Source organism: Somniosus microcephalus, chromosome 3, assembly GCF_052327205.1.
Source record: "Somniosus microcephalus isolate GS21.2 chromosome 3, FLI_Smic_1.0, whole genome shotgun sequence".
Taxonomy (NCBI): Eukaryota; Metazoa; Chordata; class Chondrichthyes; order Squaliformes; family Somniosidae; genus Somniosus; species Somniosus microcephalus.
In genome coordinates, this window is record NC_140989.1 from 274,811,307 (window position 1) to 274,837,519 (window position 26,213).

Sequence of the window (26,213 nt, forward strand, 5' to 3'; positions counted from 1 at the left end):
AGATTGCAAACAGTTTGGTTCAGCCTCAGATACCAGGGAGAGGGAAAGAGTACAAATGAGTCTCCCTTTGTCAATCATGTGTTTCCTATCACTTATCTCCAGCCTCCACACAGACGCTTTCAGCTGGCAAGGAAACCAGACAAATGAACAAGCCACAGCCCTTGCTGCCCTCTGTAATGCAAGATGCACTATAGTTTTAAACTTTCACTTTATTTTTCCCCACTCTGCCATGCAGCAGTTAAGTAAAGAACTGACCAAGGGCATGTTTGGTATCTAAATAACGTAGGGCTCATTCAAATACACTGATCTGGATGTTATAATTAAGAGGAGATAATTATAAAGTCTGCTGTGGTACCTGACGCTTGGAAAGAGCCTCAGTCCATTTCCTGTTGGGTGCAAGTCCACAGCATAAAACTGCTCCAAAGTTCAAAACTAATTCAAACAAAATTGGCACTTTCCCTCTGAGGCTGAAAAGATGGTTGGTGTTCGTTATGAAAAAATGACAGTGGCACAGCTGGAACTGTTTTTCTGTGGTTGAAATTAGTGTTTTTTTGGGGGGACAATAGCGAGGGAACTTTGCACAATCCACTCCAGATCAGGAAGGTTGCAGATCAATCTCCAGTAATGCAAAAGTCTTTAACATAAAAGGGCTGGAATTTGCTGGTGTGTGCGCTAACTTATCTGATCTCGGCCAGGACGGCAGCAGGGGCTTCACTGACTGTGAGCACCACTGGGCTACAGAGAAGGAAACAGCAGCCAGAATTCCTGCTCTTGACTGCCATCCACAATCTCTGGTATACCTTCACTCTCGAAGCTCATGTGTGAAGAATAGCCACTTGGGCAAGATATCGGTGGACTTTTGCCACTGGTAAGGATATACCCCAGCATGAGTTAGTGCCTTCAAATGAAGAGAGATGGAAGTTGTGCAGGAGGTTGGGAATTTAAGAAAACTACTAACTAAACATTGTTCACATATTTTGGTAAAAAAACTTTATTCTTACTTGCTTTGAAATTATTTTAATACTGTTGTACAGAGGAATTGTAGTCAAAAGCCTTTTACAAAATGCTCCAGGTTAATACTGTACTGAATAACATACATACATTTGTCACAACAGTCATCATGAACTGAAGATGTTAGACAACTTTTGACCTCAGACTAACATTCTCTCTGCTCTTCCAACATGGCCTATTTCTTAAGAACATAAGAATTAGGAGCAGGAGTCGGTCATATGGCCCCTCAAGCCTGCTCCACCATTCAATAAGTTGATGGTTGATCTTCGACCTCAACTCCACTTTCCTGCCCGATCCCCATATCCCTTGATTCCCTTAGAGTCCAAAAATCTACCTATCTCAGCCTTGAATATACTCAACAACTGCATAAAAGATCTTTCCAGTAGAAGTCAGTGGATAGTGGGGACCTGATATTCTCCCCCTCCCTAGGCCAAGAAATGAAGGCCAACTGCAGTGCTTCCAGAGGTACTTCAGCCAAGATTAGTTGACTCATTACAGATCAGGGATCGAGCCTAGGTCCTTCCTGGCCTGTGTGGCTCAATACCACACCGCGGGAGTGAATTTACTGACTTGGACATTGGGAGCGTATTTATTTTTATTTCTCATTTCCCCATTCCTTTCACTCCACTGTCAGCAGTAGCTCCTTCAGTCAGTATGTCCCCACCCTCTGCAACTCCCTCCCTTAGCATCTCTGCATTGTCACCTCCTTCCCCATCTTCAAAGGCCTTTTAAAGACTTTCCCTCTGCCCCGCTCCTGCTCTGTGTTCACTGTCCATAACAACTTGTATTTATATAGCGCCTTTAAATGTGGTAAAATGTCTCACGGCACTTATATTATAAGATGAAAATATTTGACCTGTAAGGCAATCTGGGATATCCCTGCCCTTGAGGAGCATTATAGAAATTAACATTGTTGAGTGAGGCTGATTAGGAAACTCACCAGAAAGGATGTCTTGCGTGAGTTATGGCTGTTTCAGAAGTGGAGACATTTACCATATCAAGCATCCTATTTACAACACTTGGTTTTTAACCAAAATAATTTCAATATTGTTGTTTTGTTGTACAAGGAAAAAGGTTGAAGCTGTTTGTTATTTTCTTTTTACATTGTCACACTGAGAATTTCATTTGAACCATTCTGTCCCACACAAGTGTTGGACTTCCTAGTGTGCTGTACAATTCAGAACCACAATAACCATTTGTTCGATGTTCTACTGTATTTAAAAAAAAAAAAAGAATCAGAGACTGAGACATAGTTATGGGTATATCATGCATCATAGACAATCCAGATACAGCTCTTTGTAAACCCACAACCTAGTCCAATCAATTGTTTTTTTAAAGTTACCAGAAGGTGGGATTTGCATGGATGGCTGTAATGTGAAATGAAAACTGTACGAGACCACCCCTTGGAGGTAGTCTTCATTACACTGACACAGGCTGATCCCAGCAGCTTTACTCTGCTCATCCAGTACCAGTTCACAGAAAAGAATGGAACCAGAGTTGAGGGACAGTGCTGATGGGCTTTCGGGATTTAGTATGGGACAGGATAGAGTGGCTGAACTTTAGACATTAAAGTTTATGGAGGGTGGGAAGTCAGCAAGGAGGACATTGGAGAAATCAAGTCTAGGGAGTGAGGTATGGATAGAGACAGGCAATACTGTGGAGGTGGAAGTAAGCAGTCTTGGTAATGGTGGTTGAAACTCAGCTCTGAGTTGAGCAAGGTGCTAAGGTTTCACAGAGTTTGATTCAACCTGAGGAGGGGGATGGAATCGGTGGTATGGGAATGAAGTTTAGGGCAGCGACCAGAGATGGTGGTTTCAGTCTTTCTGATGTTTAACTGGACTCATACATGACTTATTGGACAAACAATCAGATGGCACAGAGGTGGTTGAGCAAAGAGGTGGAGAGGTAAAGCTGGGTGTCATTATCATTCATCTGGAAGGAAAACCCATCCTTACCTCACCTAGGGGTAGTTTGTAGATGAGGAATGGAGGGCGGGGATAGATCGATGGGGGCAGGAAGAGAAACCATTGCTGAGATACGCCGGTTGCATCTGGACAGATAGCGCTGAAGCATTTGAAAGCAGTGCTGCATAGATGGACAATGGAGGAGGCTCATGTGGTTGCCTTTATCAAATGCTGCAGAAAGGTTGAGGAGGGAAAGGGTGAACCATGGTTACAGTCACAGGATGTCAGTTAAAGAAGGAAGCTGTAAAATGGAATTTTATCTTAAAAATCTGATTTTCATGCTTAGAAATTTCGAACACCATTTAACAAAACTGGACAAGTTATAAATAACCCAAAGGTGGTTTCAAGCATTTTGCATGCACAATCACACCTGGAACACTGCATCAATATCCCTGTGGTAGTGCACTTACAATGTGCATGACAGAAAATATTTTATACTCCAGTACAACTATAAAATATAGTTAAAATGATTATAAAATATTTTTTTCTCTGTTTCACTACACCATTTTCCCACTGCTACTTCCTATCACTACCAGGCCAAGCAGCCATGGTCACTATTAATTCCTAGCTCAGGTTTCCAGTGGATAAGGTAGACAACTCTAATTTTTTCCCCTCTGCTTGCAGGAGAGGGATATGTAAACTTGTGTGAGGCATGCCTGGGTGGTGTTCAAGTTCACCCCCATTTTGAGGATTTCAGTGACAGTCAATGCTGGGTCTCGCTGGTTGGAAAGCATCGGGGCTGGTGCCTCGAAGCTTCTATATAAAGGAAAAGTTGCATAAATAATAAAGGTATGAATGGCATAATGCTTCCACCTAAAGTTTTCACTCACTACAGAATCCAGGCTTACACACCAACCTATTCTGTTAACACTGAGAAAAATGGAAAGAACAGATTGTAACATCAATACACACGTGCAATAGTCAAGACTCCAAATATGTTTCACTAGAGACTTGGGTAACCAAAATGCAATTCTCCTTGCCCTTGAATTAAGTTAAAGGGCACCTTTATTCTCCATTCCTTGGACCAGATTTCAGATCTGGTCCTCGGGAGATGCAAGGCCATGGCTTCTGTTAATTGTTAGACAGTTTCTTTTTGATGGGGCTTCATGTTCCATAGAAATATTTCATCGTGTTCTCATGGGTTGTTTCTTGAACTCCTTATATCTTCAGGGCAGGAAGAAGTTGACCCGTTGTGAGACCGATTTGCAGCCCTGTGCGGAGAAGAGCTTTTCCTCCTTTGGAACATACAGCATTCCCTTAGCTACTTCATCCAGGATGTCTACCTCGTATTTGATTCCTCTGGAACGAAGAGCATCGCGCACACACAACTTAACATGCTTGTACTCCAGAGGTAAGAAAGGGATGAAGAAGTCGATGAGGTTCTCAGTCACAAGGCCACTATGTGCAAATCCCCCTGGAAACAGTACACAAGAAAGATTATGAATTCTAAATCGTTTGCCTCTTTGGTGACTTTTTAATGCATCATTGATAGAGCTGCTGGTGTCCCAGATTCACTCCATTTACACTGGGATGGATTTGGAGTGGTGTCAGGAATACTGGATACTTACATTAATAACTTTACAAAATTCTGATACTGACCTTTCCTGATGTCAGGGGAAGATCCCTGCAGACCAGCAATGTTAATGTCTTGCTGGTGTATATGGCCCTGGCCAAAATTAAATGGTGGCCCTGTTGCTGGTGGCTATTTACCACTTGTATTTGTTGCTGTCATTGAGTTGACTCTGGAGGCAGCAATTAAACCATCTTGATTGTCCGCATAGCCACCTTTCCAACCATTGCTACAGTTCTCCTCACAGCCTGATTCTCTCCTTGAAATGCTTTCTTTCCCAGTTATCAATTCTATCATTCCAACTGCCCAACTCTCTCGTCATGCCCTCCATTGTTCCATTCCCCTCCCAGGTCGAGTCTTGTCACCACTGCTGTAGAGATTCACGTATCTCTGGTAAACAGGATCGAGTGCAAACCAATATGGTGGGTATATTGTGTTTAATCAGAGTTTAGGACGGAATATAACACACTAGTAATACAGCAAAAACATACGACCATGACAAGCAGCTGGTACTGGACCTGATCAGACAGACGGCTGGCATGTGTGAACAGTTCTCTGGCTTCTGGCCTCTCTCTCTCTCTCTCTCTCTCTCTCTCTCTCTCGGGCCTTCGATGGTGAGCATGGGATCACTCTTAAAAGAGCGTTCGACCAGCTGTTCGGCTCTCCCTTCCACCATCTGTGTGCAAGCCCTTGGGGTGTCACTTTTTATTCTCTTTTTAGGGGTGGGCCTGAGGCCAAGTTATTGGCAAGACCATTTAACCTATAGAGGTTCCTCCAAAACTTCATCAACCAATGACAGCTTAAGTTCTTTGTCTTGATGTTTGGATGAAAGCCCTCCCCAAAAGAAGGTCTCATTACTTCATCCTTGTTTTTACAAATTGAAGGTTCCTCCATTGGAATCCATCTTATCTCTTTTTACTCTCTTCCCCCTTTTTCCCAGCAAGTACAAGGCCCTGTCCCACTTAATCATGGCCCCAGCCAGAGCTGTCGCACATTAATCAGTCGCTATCTCATCTTCATCTAGCAAATGGCCCATTCTAAGATGGATACCTTATCCTTCTCAAATTCCTTTCATTCTATGTCTTTTCCTAATTAACTTTTAATTATCTTCACAAGCAGTTCTGCTAAACAAACTCCAAATTCTATCTGTGGAGATTATAATATGGTTATTAGTAATAATGGAAGAAACATAGGCTGGGCCTTAACTGGCCAAATTAAAGATACATTAACAAAGTCAAAACCCTAACTTACAAACAACAGATAACTAGCCTGGCAGGACTATCCTATGGGCCCCCATGTGGAATGTTTATGTTTCACCTAATCTAACTGGAGTGGGCCTTTGGCGTAGCGGTAGCATCCCCGCCGCTGGGCCAGAAGACGTAGGGTTTCGAACCCCGCTCCAGACAGTCCCGGCAAGTGGAGTCGAAGCTCCGGCTCTAAATTCTGGGTTGACATCCAGCGGGATACTTGTGGGTGTGGGTGCCCCCCCCCCCCCCTCGTATGGGTTGTGGGAGCCCGTAAAACCCTCCCGCCATAGGACTAACCACCCTAATGGCTGGTACGAAGATGGTTACGGTCACGGAAGGAGCGTTAATCGCGACCAGAAATCCTTCCACCACTTCATACAGTTCCCCAAAGGGAACAGTGTGAAGACATGTCGACGACGACGTAATCTAACTGATTAAAAAGACTGTCTCAAATTCTAATGCAAGCTTCCCAGGAAATCGAAACTTATCATTTAAAAGCCATATACATTTTTAGGCACCCCTAGTTTCTAACACTGCCTATTTCCCAGAATTTCGCAGCGTGTTCCTCTGTCCTATTGCTCTTTCATTTGCTTTTTTTATTCATTTGCCCCAATTCTTCCCCAATATAATCTACCTTTCGAGGTTGTAGCTTCTCTTTGGATCCGGTGCTCCAAGTCTTCCATGGTAATCTCCTCTCGATTTTGTCCAGCTTGCCAAAATTCCAGTGTCACCCTGTTTATGGAATTTTCTCCTATATTACTAGAGAGCAGAGGAATGTTTGAACGTAATTAATGAGATATTACTGTGAAACAGAAAGCTGGTGTCGGGATTTCACATTGTATATTAAATCAGTAACAAGTTACCAGCCCAACACAGCTTGAGAATAACTTAATTTCACAATGTGGTAGTATTTATTTTTGACTTGTTTTTGCTTTAGCAGTCAATGCAGATGTTGATAGTTTTCATAAAGCAAAAAATAGGAGCAGGAGTCAGCTATAAGGCCCCTCGAGCCTGTTCCGTCATTTAATAAGATCATGGCTGATCTTCGACCTCAACTCCACTTTCCTGCACTATCCCCATATATCTTGATTCCCCTAAAGTCCAAAAATCTCTTACATATATTTTTGTATATCCTCAATGACTGAGCATCCACAGCCCTCTGGGGTAGAGAATTCCAAAGATTCACAATTCTGAGTGAAGAAATTTCTCATCTCAGTCCCAGACTCTTTCCTTGTGTCACCAATGTCCAAAGACACTACCTAAAGTATTTATGATTGGCGATGAATTTTTGTAGTAATTGTAGTCAATATGGATTGTACTCATTACTGTCAGTCAGTCTATGTGCCCTTAGAATGAGGCTGTGCAACGTAGCAAGGACAGTGTCCAGAGTCCAGCCTGTGTCAACAAAATGGAAACGGCATAGCTGAATGGCCTGAAGTAGTAAGAACATAACAACATAAGAAATAGGAGCTGGAGTCGGCCATTTGGCCCATCGAGCCTCCTCTGCCATTCAACAAGATCATGGCTGATCTTCTACCTCGACTCCACCTTCCCGTACTATCCCCATATCCCTTAATTCCCCAAAATTTATCGATCTCTGTCTTGAATATACTGAACAACTGAGCAGCCATAGCATTCTGGGGTAGAAAATTCCAAAGATTCACAACCCTTTGATTGAAGAAATTTCTCCTCCTCTCAGTCCTAAATGGCCGACCCCTTATTCTGAGACTGTGACATAAGAACATAAGAAATAGGAGCAGGAGTAGGCCAATCGGCCCCTCGAGCCTGCTCCACCATTCAAAAAGATCATGGCTGATCTGATCCTAACCTCAAATCTACTATCACTCTACATCCCTCCCGAACCCACGTGATCTCCTGGGAGAGGCGAAAAACCAGATAAAAAACCCAATGGCCAATTTGGGAGAAAAAAATCTGGGAAATTCCTCTCCGACCCATCTAGGCGATCGAAACTCGTCCAGGAGATCACTGTCCCTATATTTTCTACAGTACTTACCTTCTGTAAAAGGTGATCTCCACCCCAGCCAGGAACAGGAATAGAACCATCTCCTGAAATCTAACACATAATTAGAACACAAGTAGGAGCAGAACCAGGCTACACGGCCCCTGGGCCCGCTCCGTTACCCACAGGGCCATGACCGTTCCGAACATAGACTCATGTCCAATTTCCCGTGTTCTAGATTCCCCAGCCAGGGGAAACATTTTCTCAGCATTAACCCTGTCAAGCCCTGTAAGAATTTTATATGTTTCAATTAGATCACACCTCATTCTTCTAAACTCTAGGGAATATAGGCCTAGTCTACTCAATCTCTCCTCATAGGGCAATCCCCTCATCCCAGGAATCAGTCTGGTGAACCTTTGTTGCACTCCCTCTATGGCAAGTATGTCTTTCCTTAGGTAAGGAGACCAGAACTGCACTCCAGGTGTGGCCTTAGCAATGTTCTGTATAATTGTAGTAAGACTTCTTTACTCTTATACAAAAGCAAAATACTGTGGATGCTGGAAATCGAGGAACAGCACCTCTTTCTATTAGGCACTTTACAGCCTTCTGGAGTTCAATAATTTCAGACCATAACCTGCCCCAATCCTTTTTTTACCATTTATTTTAATTTTATTTTTTTATTAATTCTTTTTCTCTCCCACATGGCAGCTGTCTTTCATTCTGCCAGTGCCATTTATATTTCATCTCGAGCCATCTTTGGTTTCCAATTCCTTTTGCCTTGCACCATCTCTTAATCTCTCTTAATGTCTCTTAATCTCTCCTGCCTTCCATCCTATCAGACGTTCCCTTTCGTTCTTTCCTCCCCTCCCCCCTTTCCCTGCCCCTGCACTTGCTTAAAAACCTGTTCCATCTCCAGCTTTTTCCAGTTCTAGAATCTAGGGAATTTTGTCGCCACTTACTTCCATTAATTTCTCCAGTACTATGTCTTTACTTACATTGATTTCTTTAAGTTCCTCATTCTCTCTAGACCCTTGATTTCCCATTATTTCCGGAATGTTTCTTGTGTCTTCTACCATGAAGACCGATACAAAATATTTGTCTAATGTCTCTGCCATTTCCGTATTGCCCATTATAATTTCTCCTGTCTCTGCCTCTACTGGGCCCACATTTACTTTCACTAATCTCTACCTATTTACATACCTATAAAAACGTTTACAATTTGTTTTTATGTCTCTTGCTAATTTACTCTCATTCTTTTTTCTCTTTCCATATCAATTTCTTGGTCCCCCTTTGCTAATTCCTAAAATCCTCCCAATCCTCAGGCTTACTACGCTTTTTTGGCAACATTATAAGCCTCTTCTTGATCAAATACTATCTTTAACTTCTCTTGTTAGCCATGGTTGGACCACTTTTCCTGTGGGGTTTTTGTGTCTTAAAGGAATCTATATTTGTTGTAAATTATGTATGTAATGTATTATCACATGGTTTGTCACATGGTTTAGTATGAGCATGCTCAGTTCATTCTGGCCTAGTAAACCAGCACCTTGACTTGCAACTCATTGTGTCTTGTCCTTCATTTATTCCACCCATATATATTACAATGTATTAATTCTTTAAATGCTAGCCATTGCTTGTCTACCATCATACCTTTTTAATGTAGTTTTCCAATCTGCCTTAGCCAACTCACCCCTCATACCCATGTAGTTTGCTTTGTTTAGATTTAAGACCCTAGTTTTGGACTTAACTAAATCACTTTCAAACTCAATATAAAATTCCAGCATATTATGATCACTCTTCCCTAAAGGCCCCATTACTACAAGGTTATTAATTAACCCTTTCTCATTGCACAATACTAGATCTAAAATAGCCTGTTCCCTAGTTGGTTCCTCATCATACTGATCTAGAAAACTATCGTGCATACATTCCATGAACTCATCCCCACACTATTACTGCAAATTTGGTTTGCCCAGTCTATATATAGATTAAAGTCCCCCATGATTACTGTATTACCCTTGTTACATGCATCTCTAATTTCCTGATTTATACTCTGCCCTACATACGACACAAAGCTGGGTGGGCGTGTGTGCTGTGAGGAGGATGCCGAGAAACTACAGGATGATTTGGACAGGTTGGGTGATTGGGCAGAAGCATGGCAGATGCAATATAATGTGGATAAATGTGAGGTTATCCACTTTGGTAGCAAAAACAGGAAGGCAGATTATTATCTGAATGGCAATAGATTGGGAGAAGGGGGAAGTGCAATGAGACCTGGGTGTCCTTGTGCACCAGTCGCTGAAGGTAAGCATGCAGGTGCAACAGGTGGTTAAGAAGGCAAATGGTATGTTGGCCTTCATAGCGAGAGGGTTTGAGTACAGGATCAAGGATGTCTTGCTGCAGATGTACAGGGCCTTGGTGAGACCACATCTTGAGTATTGTGTGCAGTTTTGGTCGCCTTATCTGAGGAAGGATGTTCTTTCCATGGAAGGAGTTCAGTGAAGATTCACCAGGCTGATACCTGTGATGGCAGGAATGACGTATGAAGAGAGATTGGGACGATTGGGCTTGTACTCGCTGGAGTTTAGAAGAATGAGAGGGGATCTCATTGAAACTTATAAAATTCTGACAGGACTGGACAGACTAGATGCAGGGAGGATGTTCCTGATGATCGGGGAGTCCAGAACCAGGGGTCGCAGTCTAAAGATAAGGGGTAAGCCTTTTAGGACAGAAATGAGGAGGAATTTCTTCACCCAGAGAGTGGTGAACCTGTGGAATTCTCTACCACAGAAGGCAGTAGAGGCCAATACATTAAATATATTCAAGAAGGAGTTGGATATATTTCTTAAGGCTAAAGGGATCAAGGGGTATGGGGAGAAAGCAGGGACCGGGTACTGAACTTGAATGATCAGCCATGATCACATTAAATGGCGGAGCAGGCTCGAGGGGCCATATGGCCTACTCCTGCTCCTATCTTATATGTTTACAACTACTGTTTGGGGGCGGATCAACAACTCTCACCAATGTTTTCTGTCCCTTGCTGTTTCTTAGCTCCACCCAAACTGATTCTACTTGATTTTCGGAGCGAAGATCCTTGCTCTCCACTGTCTTTATCCCATCCATTATTATCAGGGCTACCCCCTCCTCCTTTTCTATTCTGCCTATCTCTTCTAAAAGTTAAGTACCCTGGAATATTTAGTTCCCAACTTTGGTCACTTTGCAACCTCGTCTCCGTAATGGCTATTAGATCAATGGCTATTAATTTCTATCTGCGCTATTAATTCATCTATTTTGTTGCGAACGCTTTGCGCATTCAGATATTGTGCCTTTAGCTTTAACTGTTTTCTGTTTTTCCCTGATGACACCTTAGTCACTGATGCCTTATTATCTTTGTTAATTTCTTTGACCCTGCCTGACCCACGCTGCTTATTTTTACCCAAAACTCTGCTCTATAGCCTTGACATTTCTCTCGCTGCTTTTAAATTTACTCTTTTGAATCCTCCCACCCCCTCCATTAGTTTAAAGTCCCCACTTGTGCCTGACTATTGCATTGATTTAAACTCTGTGCAGATTTACATTTAAAAGTCAAAAGCCCATCATTTCAGTTCATGAATTGCCAAGATCACTGTACAATGCCAATATTTTATATTGAAGTCCAGGACTTGGGCAAGAAAAGGATAGAAAATTAACCAAATATTTCTTTTTCCAAATGAAGGGAAATTGTTTTTCATCTGACGAGACAAAAACTCATTCACCTGGCAAGCTGCCCTTGGGACACACATACAGTTACACAATTGTGAGATGTGGCAAGATCTCATTTACAGAAGTCATTTTTCCCCTCTCTTCATTAAATGACACAATAACTGAGTACAGCATGTAAGAAATAACTGTGAGGAAGACAGATGACTCTCAAAATTGTCCCCAACGATTGCTGGGAGAACTAAGACTTGGAGAAATTGTAGTGAGTAACAGCTGGCAACTGATCTCCCATGTCTTAATACATGCCCCAGAACCCTGCTTCTAGCAGACTGTGGAGACAAGATTTAGAACCTGACTCCCATGTTGTAGAGGGATATTTAAGAGTTCTTATGACGCATGGTTGCCACCTCTGGTTAGAGGCATTTCTGGAGGTTTAATCACGTGACATTCTGACCAATGTTCCCCCTAATTATTTTTTGGATTGTGTGACCCATTCACAGTTTCGCGCATACACGAAATTTAATGTTGGAAAAGCCGGTCCCGAGCTGTGCAGGACCGGCAGACAGCTGCGCAGCCTAGGGGGAACGTTGGTTCTGACTCCCCCTCCTTGAGCTCCCAACCACATTGTCCCTCTCTCTGCCGAACCCCCATCCCCAGCTGCCATTCTCCCTCTCTTCCCTGACCCCCATTCATTCCCCCTTCTCCTCATCCCCCAGCTTCCCCCTTGAATCCTTTCAAGTTAATTTCCAACCGACTGATGGCATCAAGACAGCTCTGGTCAAAGTCATCATTGACCTCCCACATGACTATGACTATGGTGCACTACCGCTCCTCAGTGTATCCATGGCTACAGATAAGGTCAATAACTCTGTCCTCCTCCATTTTGTGTGCTCTGTAGTCCACTTCCATGGCAATTCCCTACCATGGTTCCACTCTTAGCTGCTGCAAGGCAGCTAGTACATCTCCTCCAAAAGCTTCTTCCACACTCACACAATCACCTCTGGTGTGCTCTAAACCTTCATGCTTTTACTTCTCCTCTTCCTCTTTTGCATGCTTCTCTTCAGTAATAAATGGGGTGAATTCCTGCGAGGATTCATCAGACTATCCATCGGAATTTTGGCAGAAGAGCGCAGAAACCCCAGGAAAACAGCGGAAAGCCACTTATTCTGTTTTTCTGGGGTATCCATGGCTCTTCCACCAAAGTTACAGCTCCCAATATCCACAAGCATGGTGTTAGCTACCATATGTGTGCTAATGACATCCAATACTATCTCTCCGCCGCCACTCTTAGCCCCATGACTGTCACTGTGCTGTCGACTGCCTCTGCAACATCATCATTGATGAGCCCAATGTTCTCTAGCTCAACATTGGCTTGACTGAGGCCTTCCTTTTTGACTTCCACCAGAATGTGCACACCTCAGGTGCCAGCTCCTATCCCATTAGGCTGAACTTGACTGTATGAAACCTCTGTGTCCTGCTCAACCCTGACCAGGTCATTTTCGGGTTGGCAGGCTGTAACTAGAGGGGTACCGCAAGGATCAATGCTTGGTCCTCAGCTATTCACAATCTATATCATTGATTTGGATGAGGGGACCAAATGTAATACATCCACGTTTGCTGAGGATACAAAGCTGGGTGGGGATGTAAGTTGTGAGGAGGATGCAAAGAGGCTTCAAGGGATATAGACAAGCTCAGTGAGTGGGCAAGGACATGGCAAATTGAATATCATGTGGAGAAATGTGAAGTTATCCACTTTGGTAGGAAAAATAGAAAAGCAGAGTATTTTTTAAATGGTGAGAGATTGAGAAATGTTGGTGTTCAGCGGAACCTGGGTGTCCTTGTACACGAATCACTGAAAGTTAACATGCAGGTATAGCAAGCAATTAGGAAAGCAAATGATATGTTGGCCTTTATTACAAGAGGATTTGAGTGTAAGAGTAAAGATGTCTTACTGCAATTATATAGGGCCCTGGTGAGACCACACCTGGAGTATTGTGTACAGTTTTAGTCTCCTTACCTAAGGAAGGAGATACTTGCCATCGAGGGAGTGCAACGAAGGTTCACCAGACTGATTCCTGGGATGGGGGGATTGTCCTATGAGGAGAGATTGAGTAGACTGGGCCTATATTCTCCAGAGTTTAGAAGAATGAGAGATGATCTCATTGAAACATACAAAATTCTTACAGGGCTTGACAGGGTAGATGCAGGGAGGATGTTTCCCTTGGCTGGGGAGTCCAGAACCAGGGGTCACAGTCCTAAATGGCCGACCCCTTATTCTGAGACTGAGATGAGAAATTTCTTCACTCAGAGGGTGATGAATCTTTGGAATTCTCTACCCCAGAGGGCTGTGTAGGCTCAGTCGTTGAGTATATTCAAGACAGAGATTGTTGGATTTGAAAGAAATCAAGTGATATGGGGATAGTGCAGGAAAGTGGAGTTGAGGTAGAAGATCAGCCATGATCTTATTAAATGGTGGAGCAGGCTCGAAGGGCCAAATGGCCTACTCCTGCTCCTATTTCTTTATGTTCTTATGTCCAGTGCATTCTTTATATAATGCTGATCCTTGTTTTAATCCCTTCCATGACCTCACCGCTTTCTAACTTTGCATCTGTACTTTGTGTTGCCTTCCTCCAACACACCTCTCCTGGGCTGCTCTTCATTGATAGTGGCCGAGCATTCATTCATCTTGCCTCCACACTTTTGTCCTGAACCCATCTGCCTTGTTACTAGCTTCAGAATCCTTCTCAAAATATACCCTTTTGACCATGTTTTCAGGCACCTCCACTAATATTCTCTCTCTCTTGCAGTTACTCGCTTGTTTTCTTCCTTTGATTTCCTCCCCGCCCCCACACACACACACACACCCACACACACACACACCAGTAAAGCTCCCCGAGATGTTGCCTTATGTGAAAGTGCAAGTTGTTGTATTTGTGACTGCAAACCAGCTGGGAAAATTGCAGATCAGCCTGCTTCTGTCTTCAGTCAAATTCCACACATGTACACTTTCCGACAGGAATCATTGGACAGCTTTTAGGAGTGGGAACCTTGCCTAATTTTTCCTGAGGCCAATTATAACACCCCTCACTACTGCACCAGCTGAGGAGGTTTTTTTCTGGTACATTAGTTGGTTGGGAAGAGTAGATGAGAAAAAAGATAAATGAAGTTGAGACGGGGTAAATAAAGGGAGGAATAAACGAGAGTGTGGAATTACCTCAGGACCTGAACGTCCTGGTGAACTAGGAGTGTCCACGAAAAGGAATGTGGTCTTGCCCCAGGTTATCTATGGCCACACGCAATCGGCTGCAATAACATCGACCGGGTAGTTCCACATCTACAGTTTTTTAAATGGGGTTGTGACACTTAAACTACAGTATTTGATCTTTGTGCAACATTTACCAATAATAAGTTTGATTTGAGTTGGCAGCTTTCAGCAGTCGGGGTTATGAGCTGTACAGAGATATTGGTGTTGAACTTTTGTGCAATGTTGGGTTCATTTGGTTTGATTTTGTTTACTATAGTAAGTATAAAATACAGAATTGGTTGGAGTCACTGAATAACACTGTAGCTCAAAGACAAACCTTCCCTTCCCCCATGTCTAGCAGACTATGAAAACTGGTCATCTGCTTATCGCACGTCAACCAGCCCATGTTAACCACGTACACACACATTGGCTGAATCCCAGAGCTACCTCCATCTACCTAGCAGTTACCCAGAGCTAATTCGGAGCTAACCCAATAAACAACAGCATGACGACTGGCTCCTTCCAATAGCTACATATGCAATCACGTAATATAGGTTGAAAAACAACATCCCTCCTCTCCTTCAAAACGTCAAATATAACAAAACTGGTCATTTGCAGAATTAATATTACTCCTGTGAGCGGAACTTTGTGCTCACATAAGTATGTTGATGCATTGACCAACTGTCCATTCCTGTCTTGATATTCCTGTGGTACTAAGTACCTCTTGCTACCAGATACACTTCAGGAAAGCAGCCCGACCTTGCAGAAGTAGACCTGGAATCTGTAAAAGACTCTCATGGGCCCATTTATATTAGAGCAGAGACAGCCTTGATTTTGGCAATGGTGCCATTGCTGGTGAATGAACCAACAACCATCTCCAAAGTCATTTTTAAAGGCTTCTGCAGTGGTAGCTGTGACTGGTAGTACTGAGTCCTGCCTTTTTCAGGCTGTGGACTGATTAAGCAACATGACTATTTTATCTTTACCTTAAGAAAATAAACATGGACTTTCTGAAGTCTACCCCATCGACATGGTCATAATGGTCAATGTAAGGCTTGATGGCATCAATGAGGCCTTGATGCAGCTTTTCTGCCTCATCAAATATAAACAAGGATCGTTTGCATTGTTGTACAGCTGTCAGAATGAACTGCTGGAGTTGAGCCTGAAAGAGAGAGGATAAATAACTTTAAGCTTTTGATATTTCAGCCTTTTTCCTTCCCCTATCCTCTTTCTCTGCATCATAGTCCATTTTCTGCTCATGCATCCTCACTCAGGGAGGAACATTATGCGTGACCCAATCCATCATGACTGCCATCAACACCTTTCAAATATAGCAGGTCAGACTAGCGAAGGTAGTCGCAGTATATTAATTTGGATGACAGATAGACATTGAAACTTGAACTCTCACACTTCAGGAGTCAGTTACCTCAGCCACCTAATTATCAGCCCGTCAGTAAACTTCCCTCACATTGAATAACAATACATTTGAAATGAGTATTGGCATTATTCCATTTCAATTATTTTTTAATTACTTTAAAATCATAAGACTTTTAACTCTGTTAAACACAGATCCAATTGTTCAAAGTAACAATTAAGTCAAATTTTTCCTTTCTCCCTCCCCGAGAAAGGCATATATTTGGCCTTAGTGAGATATTCCACATAGCATTGCAGGCTGATAACTACACTTCTTTTCGGCAAGTTTGGCAGGCCAAAGCTCACTTTTACCAAATACATTGTAGTAGCTTGAGATGCTCAACCCACTGGGCCTGTTTAAAATGTATAAATATAATAGATGTAATCTTTGCATATAGGCATTCCCCACTACTTAATACCTTCCAGCAGAAACAGAAAAATGGTTATTTTAATCTCCACCTCTTTCCCGGAGTGGGCCTTTGGCGTAGCGGTACCATCCCCGCCGCTGGGCCAGAAGGCATAGGGTTTCGAACCCCGCTCCAGACAGTCCCAGCAAGTGGAGTAGGAGCTCCGGCTCTAAATTCTGGGTTGACATCCAGCGGGATACTTGCATCCGTGGGTGTGGGTGGCCCCCCCCCCCCCCCTCATATGGGTTGTGGGAGCCCGTAAAACCCTCCCGCCATAGGACTAACCACCCTAATGGCTGGTACGAAGATGGTTACGGTCACAGAAGGAGCGTTAATCGCGGCCAGAAATCCTTCCACCACTTCATACAGTTCCCCAAAGGGAACAGTGTGAAGACACGTACGTACGACGACGACGACCTCTTTCCCAAGGTTTTACCAGGTGGCAATGCTCATTCCTCTCTCCCTCCTGCTCAGTGGTAATGCCTTCACCTTCCCCAGCCCCAGTTGTGCCCTATCGATGATGCCGGTGAGAACAAGCAGCTCACATCTTTTTCTGGCTGGCAGGTTTGAGTGACATTGAGCTGATAAATCGGCATACAGCATATGGCTGAGTGAGTTGGGTATTCATTCGTTCGGTTCAGCACTGCTTACCTTGTAAACGTCAACCAGGTTGGCATGTGGAAAGTGGAAGGGAGCGATGTAGAAATGCACACATTCGCTTCTCAGCCCGTCTCGGTACAGGTTGTCGGCGATCATTTTTGCCACAAAATTCTTGCCGGTACCGGACCAGCCATGGAAGGAAAGTGCCAGCGCTTTCTCTGGGCTTTTGGTTGCTAAGAAACCTTTCACTGCTTTCACCACGACCTCCTTGGCCAGGTGCTGCCCGTGTAACTTTTTGCTCAGGTCGTGGTCAAGCCCTGGATAGAAAACACACAAAACCGAATTTTATTGTGACTTTCCATTCCTACCTTAAAGGCAATTCCATTCATAACCTGCTTATCTAAATGGAATATTCTATGCGTCTCGAGGTGAGGGTGATCGTGGATAGGGAAATGATGCATTGTTCTGCTTCTATCCACACCACAGTAACAAGACTGGCAGGTTAGGTCGTGCACAGGCCACAGTGAAATGCAAACCTCCCTTCCCAACAAGAGTCTGAGAATGTGCCTGTGTCTAATTTACTAGTTACATCATGCTCCTGTATACCAGTGCAGCGAACTTTTTGTTGAGGGCCAGGATCCCAGCTAACGTCCTATTCAAGAGCCAATGTCAGGAATACACACAGCAAGCACCTGCTTTCAATCTTGCTATTGTGGCCAGTTGCAAAGTGGCACTTGCGCATAGAAAGAGGGAAAGAAAACTTTTGGACCCATAGTTCTTTTAACTGGTTCTAATTTGATAAGGGCAAAATGTATGCAGGAACAAGGAACAGGTTTGTTGAGCCTCATAACTTTTTGCTGTTCCTAAAATTTCGAAGGGCCATTTCAATGGCATAAAAGGTGGGATAGCATTCCCTGGCCCCTTTTTGCTGGAGAGCAAGAAAAGGGGATGGAGAAACACACGACCCCCAGCTCAGTCAACACCCCACAGTCAGGCAACTTCTGAACGACAGCCCTGAGGTACATGGAGCAATCTGTTGAGCCCCACAGTTGAAGGAGAGGTGGTACTCCTCAGGATATATTGGGAGTACCACTGTTGAGCACCAGTGTGCTTGGCCACCAAGCCCACTTCAACCCAATTGATGTGAATACCTTAGCTGGTGCAGTCTGGAATCCACACCAGTGGGCACAGCGCCGGTTATTTGCAAGAAACTCTGCTCTGACTCGACCCCAGGCCAGACCGTGTTCTCAAAAGCAAAGCAAAGCAAAGTAACTAAATCTCATAAAACACAACACACACAGCCCATGCTCCTTACAGTTGAAGGACACCAAACATGGTTTGATGTTAACTGGGTGCTGCTCAGGGATATTGGGCTGTCTCCTCCATGCCTATAACACTGTACAAGTCAATTCTTATTTACCTGTGATGTTGTTGATTAGCCGGCAGTCTCCCGACTCACAGCACTCATGCACACTGCAGTACCAGCTTAGTATCTCCTGATAACCGTCCTGGATTAAGAAAGACCAGGCCTCCAAAGTGTTTGCTAAAATCAAAGAAGAAAAAATGTTTTACACCAGTAAAGAGGAGTGTTTTGGGATTGCATCTTTGTGAGCATCTCAAGCCTCTTTATTTAAAAAAAAATACTATTAAGTTCACCAAAATAACACACTTTCTTGGTGCAGTGTTGTTTGAGGTTGTTGTTACATACAGTGAGTATTCTGCACAGTTCTCTACATAATGTTGAAAGCTGGCATGGTCAGGCCTTTCTCTGGTAGAATGAGGCTTATCTTGAGCCTGGAAGGTAGGCGAAAGACTGTGGGTGGGTTTCGGCAGTATGTAGTCTCTGCGACTGCTCCTCAATGGGGAGTTGGTGCCTTTCTGGCCTTCAGTTGATCCCAGACTCTCCAGTTTGCAGTGGCAAAGAGAAGAATCTTTCACCTGCACAAGGAGAGTGACCCACACCGCCTGACGCTTCCCCAGCTCCAGCTTCATAGTCACTCCGATTGGAAAAGATCCCACAGATGCTTTATTCATGTTCTATGTTGGAGGAGAGGGTGCAGTCTGCTTGCACGTCTTCACTGTGTCCTTCTACATTGTGTTGCAAGCCATGTTGTGACACCACACTGCACTCGTGGGCCTGAATTCTCCTCCTGGTGGTGGATTTGCAGTGAGGTTGTCCCAACACTTGCCAATCTCAAACTGCTATTAACTCCCATAGTCATCATTAGCCATAAAAAGGGAGGTTTGGAGGCCAAAAAAATCGCCCTTCATTGGCTTACCAGCTCTGGAAAGGAGGAAATAGAGTTCTGTTGATGCCTTTAAAAGGTTGCAGCAAGTTAAAGGGGAAGCCTTCCATTTACAGCTCCAATCACTGCAAGCTGGCTGTGGGAGCAGCAACAAGGGCACAGAGCTTTTCAGATCTGTCTATCAAGGTGTTGCTAGCAGAAGTCAGCGCCAAGAGAAACTATCTCATGGGCACTAAGGGCAGGAAGGCCCATGGTGGAGGCTGTGTGGAGAAAGGTGGCGGAGGAAGTCAGTGCAACCTCCAACACCTGAGAACTGTCACAGAGAAAGTTTCAGTGGCCACACAAGGGTGGCTGTCCAGGTATTAATGTCCTCCACCACTGCTAGAGCCTTCACTCACCTCCTGACCTCTTGTACTTTTCCCCTCTCAGCACCTGGGTGTCAGGGGAACTCAATAATGCAAAGGGAAACCATGCCAAACACCCAACCACCATCTACATTTATCAGCCACTCTCTTGACTCATTTTACTTGCCACAAGGGCTACTGCAAGTCTTCAATTCCCATCAGCATGGGCTGCAGGTGCTCGTGGGTTTGAGTGACCACTGCCGCTCACAGGCCTCCAACATGGTCTTCATTTCCTCCAGAGAAAAAACTGACCTACAATTAGTGCCAAAGAAATACCACTGGAGGAGGGCCACCACCATGGACGATCCTGAGTCCAAATTCCAGGCACATAGGGGAGTCTGGGGGGGAGGGGACAAGGTTGGAGGCAAGCTGGCAGCGGAAGGTTGGTGATGGCAGAACAAAGCTCATCAAAACTCCTCTCGGCTTCATGTGCTTTCTCAGAGTATCGTGTACCCTTGCACTCAGCTTGCAGGAGGAGGACGGCCACTCAACGATTACCCAGGCACTCCTCTTCATAACATGAAAATAAAGGGAAATCCATGTCTAGAGTGATGGGCAGTACTTTGAGCAGAGCCGAGTATAAGTGGCAGCAAAAGTCGTGACTCCACCTCAGTGATTCAAAAAATGTTATGCAGACAAAGAAACCCCACCATTCAAATGGCCTCCTCCAAGTTGTACCTCCCCCAGGGATACGTGCTGCAGACTCTGCAGGGGAATGGATCTTCGGAGCTGGTCATGCACCCTTAACTCTCGTGGGTCATAAAGAGGACTGGAAGTGTTTTGGGAGGAGAATGCAGCTGTAGTTTTTTGGAGCAGATTTGAGGTGGTAGTCTTGAACCCATTCTGCTCTTTTTATCACCCCAAATCCACCTCCAAAAAACAGCAGCAACTCAGGAGAATTCACCCATGGACTCGGCCACATATCCGAGAACACATCTCTGTGGACTTGGCAGTCTAAGCAGGATCCAGGTTACACAACCCTTTGCTGGAGATTTTAGCAGTATGAATTTCAATTTTGCATTGTGTGAATTTTGGAAATGGCTGGGAAGTCTGGACACCACCCGACTGGTTCAGGCTGATGGGTTGCCACAATCAGAGTTTAGGCTACTACACTGGTGTGGCCTCATTTCACAATACCCATCCCCAGAGTATGTGTGTGCCTTCGTGTTAACAGATGCCATGTGTACCACTCGCTCTGTTCTGGAGCTCTCCAACGGTTGCATCACAGAGCAGGCCAACGAGTATTCTGTGGACAATGACCTGAACTTAAATGGAGCACTGTTCTCATCACAAACTAATAGCCTGTATGCATCAACTGAAAAGGGACCAAAATGGCTTTTTAACTTGGTGGCGGGGGGTGGAGAATTGAATGAATTTAATGCAGCTCTGTACAATAATAACTGATGTTTATTTTTATTTAATGATATATACAATAATCTTTTTGCAAGGTGTCATAATTACAAGTTGTGTGAAATACACTTGAAGTCTGATATCCTGGGCATTGTGTAACTACCTTTTATTAACTAGAGTCCTCTCGTATTCTAGTTAATTTACATTCCTCTCTGTAAAGGAGAGAGTGGGGTGGGGTGGGGGCTATAAGAATTTGCATGAACCCTGACATTTATATGCTGCAGCTTGGTTTTACATTCACTTTTTTCGTCTTCAAATCTGGTAAATGTCAAACAGTTACCTATAGATCATAAAGTTGGCGAACTGCAAATCATTGCAGTAGGAGGGAGAGTTGTGGACTCGTTTGACTGTAAAGGAGGAGTTTTACAATGCACAGAAAGTTTAACTTTTTAAGATAAAGATTAGAAACAGGAAGATATGAACAAAATAATACTGAGTAACATTTTTATCTCACTTTATCATTCTATGCAAATCTCTGACTGAAGATCTTTAGTTAGTAAAAATAGATCTTTAAAAAATAAAAGGAATAAAATGGCAGAGTGCGGATGGGGCCAAGCTCTTTCAATATTAACATAATCATGAACAATTTGACAATGAAACATCTGTTCAATTTTTATTAAGATAACTGCAAGAAAAAGGGAAAAATAACCATAATTAAGCTCAGAAATGACTAGTTGCCATCAGCGCTGCCAAAGGTGGCTTTTTGTTTTATATTTGGGATGTGGGTGACACTAACAATTTATTGCCCATCCCTAGATGCCCTGAGAAGGTGGTGGTGGGCCTTCTTGAACTGCTGCAGCCTTGTGGTGATGGTGCTCTCATAATGCTGTTTGGGAGGGGATTCCAGGATTGCTACAATTTAGGGGAGTAAATAGCCCAGTAGGTCTACATACCAATTTTGTCATGATGAATGGAACATAATTGTTTTTGTGACAGAATAATGTGAAAGATGTCACTGTGATATATGTTGATAAACAGCAAGAAGAAACATCAATGCCCCTCAAATAGCCATGAGAAGAAGGATTAGTTCATTTTTTTTGTGCCAGTCTTGCTTGAGTCATAGAGTCATAGAGTTTTACAGCACAGAAAAAGGCCCTTCGGCCCATCATGTCTGCGCCGCCCATCCATCCCTGTCCAGTCTAATCCCATTTTCCAGCATTTGGTCCATAGCCTTGTATGCAATGGCATTTCAAGTGCTCATCCAAATGCTTCTTGAATGTTGTGAGGGTTCCTGCCTCTACCACCCTTTCAGGCAGTGAGTTCCACATTCCAACCACCCTCTGGGTGAAAAAGTTCCTCCTCAAATCCCCTCTAAATCTCCTGCCCCTTACCCTGAATCTATGCCCCCTTGTTATTGACCCCCCTACTAAGGGGAAAAGTTCCTCTTTGTCTACCCTATCTATGCCCCTCATCATTTTGTACACCTCAATCAGGTCCCCCCTCAGCCTTCTTTGCTCCAAGGAAAACAACCCCAGCCTGTCCAGTCTCTCTTCATAGCTGAGGCGCTCCATCCCAGGTAACATCCTGGTGAATCTTCTCTGCACCCTCTCCAAAGCAATCACATCCTTCCTATAGTGAGGCGACCAGAACTGCACACAGTACTCCAGCTGTGGCCTCACCAGCGTTTTGTACAGCTCCATCATAACCTCCCTGCTCTTATATTCTATGCCTCGGCTAATGAAGGCAAGTATCCCATATGCCTTTTTAACCACCTTATCTACCTGTTCCGCTGCCTTCAGAGATCTATGTACATGTACACCAAGGTCCCTCTGACCCTCTGTACTTCCTAGGGTCCTACCACTCATTGTGTATTCCCTTGCCTTATTTGTCCGTCCAAAATGCATCACCTCGCACTTTTCAGGGTTAAATTCCATTTGCCACTTTTGCGCCCAACTGACCAACCTGTCTATATCGTCCTGTAGCCTGAGGCTTTCCTCCTTGCAATTTACCACCCCGCCAATTTTCGTGTCATCTGCAAACTTACTGATCATACCTTTTACATTCTCATCCAAATCATTTATGTAGATCACAAACAACAAGGGACCCAGCACCGATCCCTGAGGTACCCCACTGGACACAGGCTTCCAGTCACAAAAGCAACCTTCGACCATCACCCTCTGCCTCCTGCCACTCAGCCAGTTTAGGATCCAACGCGCCAAGGCACCCTGGATCCCATGGGCTCTTACCTTCTTGACCAGTCTCCTATGCGGGACTTTGTCAAAAGCTTTACTGAAGCCCATGTAAACCACATCCACAGCATTTCCCTCATCCACCCCCCTAGTCACCCCCTCGAAAAATTCAATCAGATTTGTCAGACATGATTTACCCTTGACAAAGCCATGCTGACTATCCCCGATTAATCCTTGCCTCTCCAAGTGGAGACTAATTTTGTCCCTCAGAATTTTTTCCAATAATTTCCCTACCACAGATGTTAGGCTCACTGGCCTGTAATTCCCTGGTTTATCCCTGCTACCCTTCTTGTATAATGGTACTACATTAGCTGTTCTCCAGTCCTCTGGTACATCCCCTGTGGCCAGAGAGGTTCTGAAAATTTGTGTCAGAGCCCCTGCAATCTCCTCCTTTGCCTCCCACAGCAGCCTGGGATACATCTCGTCCGGGCCTGGGGATTTATCCACTTTTTGGCCTGCTAAAACCGCTAGCACCTCCTCCCTCTCGATGCTAATATGTTCAAGTATGTCACAGTCCCCTTGCCCGATTTCTATGTCTGCATCGTCTTTCTCCATAGTGAACACAGATGCAAAAAATTCATTTAAAACCCCGCCTACATCATCTGGCTCTACACACAGATTGCCACTTTGGTCCCTAATGGGCCCTACCCTTTCCCTGGTTATCCTCTTGCCCTTAATATACTTATAAAACATCTTAGGATTTTCCTTTATTTTGCTCGCCAGTGTTATTTCATGGCCCCTCCTCGCCCTCCTAATTTCTTTTTTAAGTATGCCCCTGCACTTTTTATACTCCTCTAGGGCTTCTTCCGTCTTTAGTCTTTTGTAACTGCCAAAAGCCCCCCTTTTATTTCTAATGCATTTTTGTATATCCCTTGTCATCCAAGGTTCCCTTTGCTTGTTGGTCCCACCCTTGACCTTTATAGGAACATGTTGGCGCTGTACTCTCTCTATTTCCCTTCTGAAAGTCTCCCACTGTTTTGATGTGGATTTTCCTATAAGTAGCTGCTCCCAGTCCACTTTGGCCAGATCCTGCCTTATCATATTAAAATCGGCCTTCCCCCAATTTAGAACCCTTATTTCCGGGCCGTCTTTGTCTTTTTCCATGACCACCTTAAATTTCACCGAATTATGGTCACTGTCGCCAAAATGCTCTCCTACTGATACTTCCACCACTTGCCCGGCTACATTCCCCAGAATTAGGTCCAGTACCGCCCCCTCTCTTGTAGGACTTTCTACATGTTGGCTCAAAAAGCTCTCCTGGATGCACTTTAAGAATTCTGCACCCTCTAAGCCTTTCACACTCTGACTATCCCAATTTATATTGGGGAAGTTGAAATCCCCCACTATTATTACCCTATTATTTTCACACTTCTCTGAGATTTGCCTACATATCTGTTCCTCTATCTCCCCCTGACTGTTTGGGGGCCTATAGTACACTCCCAGCAAAGTGCTTGCCCCCTTTTTGTTTTTAAGTTCTACCCATATGGCCTCATTTGAGGAACCCGCTAATATATCATCCCTCCTTACAGCAGTAATTGACTCCTTAATTAATATTGCAACACCCCCTCCCCTTTTACACCCCCCTCTGTCTCGCCTGAAGATTCTATACCCCGGAATATTGAGCTGCCAGTCCTGACCCTCCCTCAACCATGTCTCCGTGATGGCAACAATATCGTACTCCCATGTGTTCAACAACAACTTCAGTTCATCCACCTTATTTGCAAGACTCCTTGCATTAAAATAAATGCCTTCCAGCCCTGCCATATTCCCTTTTGCCTTCACATATTTGCTCTGCCTTCCCAGCTGACTTGTTTTTTCCTCTGTATTTGGCTGTAAATCACCCCCTACTATAGCTCCACTCTGTACCCCATCCCCCTGCCAAGTTAGTTTAAACACCCCCCAGCAATGCTAGCAAACCTCCCCGCAAGGATATTAGTTCCCCTCTGGTTCAGAGAGGAATGTTGGCCTGGAGATTAAAATAACTCCCTGCTCTTCTGTAAATAGCGCCTGAAAAGGTGAACAGGACTTTGGTTTAATATTGCATCTGAAGGATGGCACCTCTGACAATGCAGCGCACCTTCAATATTGCGCTGGGCTGTCAGACTGGCTGATGCACTCAGGTCCTAGTGTGGGACATCGACTCACACACTCCTGGTAATCACAATCATGTCTTGAGAACTTGGTGATGACATCATGTCCAGCAATCATTCAATGGGATGGAGCACTCTGGGTGTCAGCAAGGAAATGCATAGAAAAAAATGGATTAACCATTACATGATCATTATAGTTTACAGTCTATTATAAAGGTCCTGGAGTCATTTCCAGGCATAATGATATAAACAGACGTAGCTTCACTCTTGTTGTTTCATTGCATTGGAGCCCTTTGATTCGACTTGCTCTCAAGCATCCATTATCCTCTATCTAAACCTCGTGAATCTCTAAATCAGATTGCAGTCTTAAAATAACTTCTGGGAATCGTATGATTTGACTACAGCCTGCAATTTTATTCTCCAAATAAACCACCAGAACCTCTCGATGAAATCAGTCTGCAACTCACTCCATGCATATCACGTGTATTTCTACTCACTCACCGTTCTTTGAGATGTCTGTCAGCTCTTTAGTCTCACAGTCTGAGTTCCAGATCTGACCAGGAAGCAAGTGAAAAATCTCTGAAAATGTCCCCAGCTGCTCCTGGAATATGTTTCCCTTCACCACCTGCACCCACCAGCAGAACAGTGGGAGCCATTGGAAATTCATTGGAGAGGAACAGAACGCTCTCAGACCTAAAGTGTAGAGCTTGCGGGGATTAAGGACGAGGAGGGTAAAGGAGACAGCTCCCACTCTACCAGTAGCTG

The 26,213-nt window shown here is 44.1% G+C and overlaps 1 protein-coding gene across 1 annotated transcript; it reads right to left on the bottom strand.

Moving 5' to 3' along the window:
- Positions 1 to 975: 975 nt before the first annotated feature.
- On the bottom strand, positions 976 to 26,213 carry tor3a (torsin family 3, member A). Its single transcript, XM_085982569.1, has 6 exons — positions 25,950 to 26,213; positions 18,530 to 18,652; positions 17,161 to 17,426; positions 15,676 to 15,851; positions 6,427 to 6,551; positions 976 to 4,389 (listed from the first exon to the last, which is right to left on the bottom strand). Exons 1-6 carry the CDS (start codon positions 26,113 to 26,115, stop codon positions 4,142 to 4,144), a joined length of 1,104 nt encoding a protein of 367 aa, XP_085838695.1. The 5' UTR covers positions 26,116 to 26,213; the 3' UTR covers positions 976 to 4,141.

Excerpts from the sequence above, each read along its gene's own strand:
- tor3a (XM_085982569.1), bottom strand. The coding sequence starts at position 26,115 with ATGAATTTCCAATGGCTCCCACTGTTCTGCTGGTGGGTGCAGGTGGTG. Across the intron at positions 18,653-25,949 it reads GACAGACATCTCAAAGAACG|CAAACACTTTGGAGGCCTGG; the intron begins GTGAGTGAGTAG and ends CTTTGATTTTAG. Across the intron at positions 4,390-6,426 it reads AGAAGCTACAACCTCGAAAG|GGGGATTTGCACATAGTGGC; the intron begins GTAGATTATATT and ends TACTGTTTCCAG.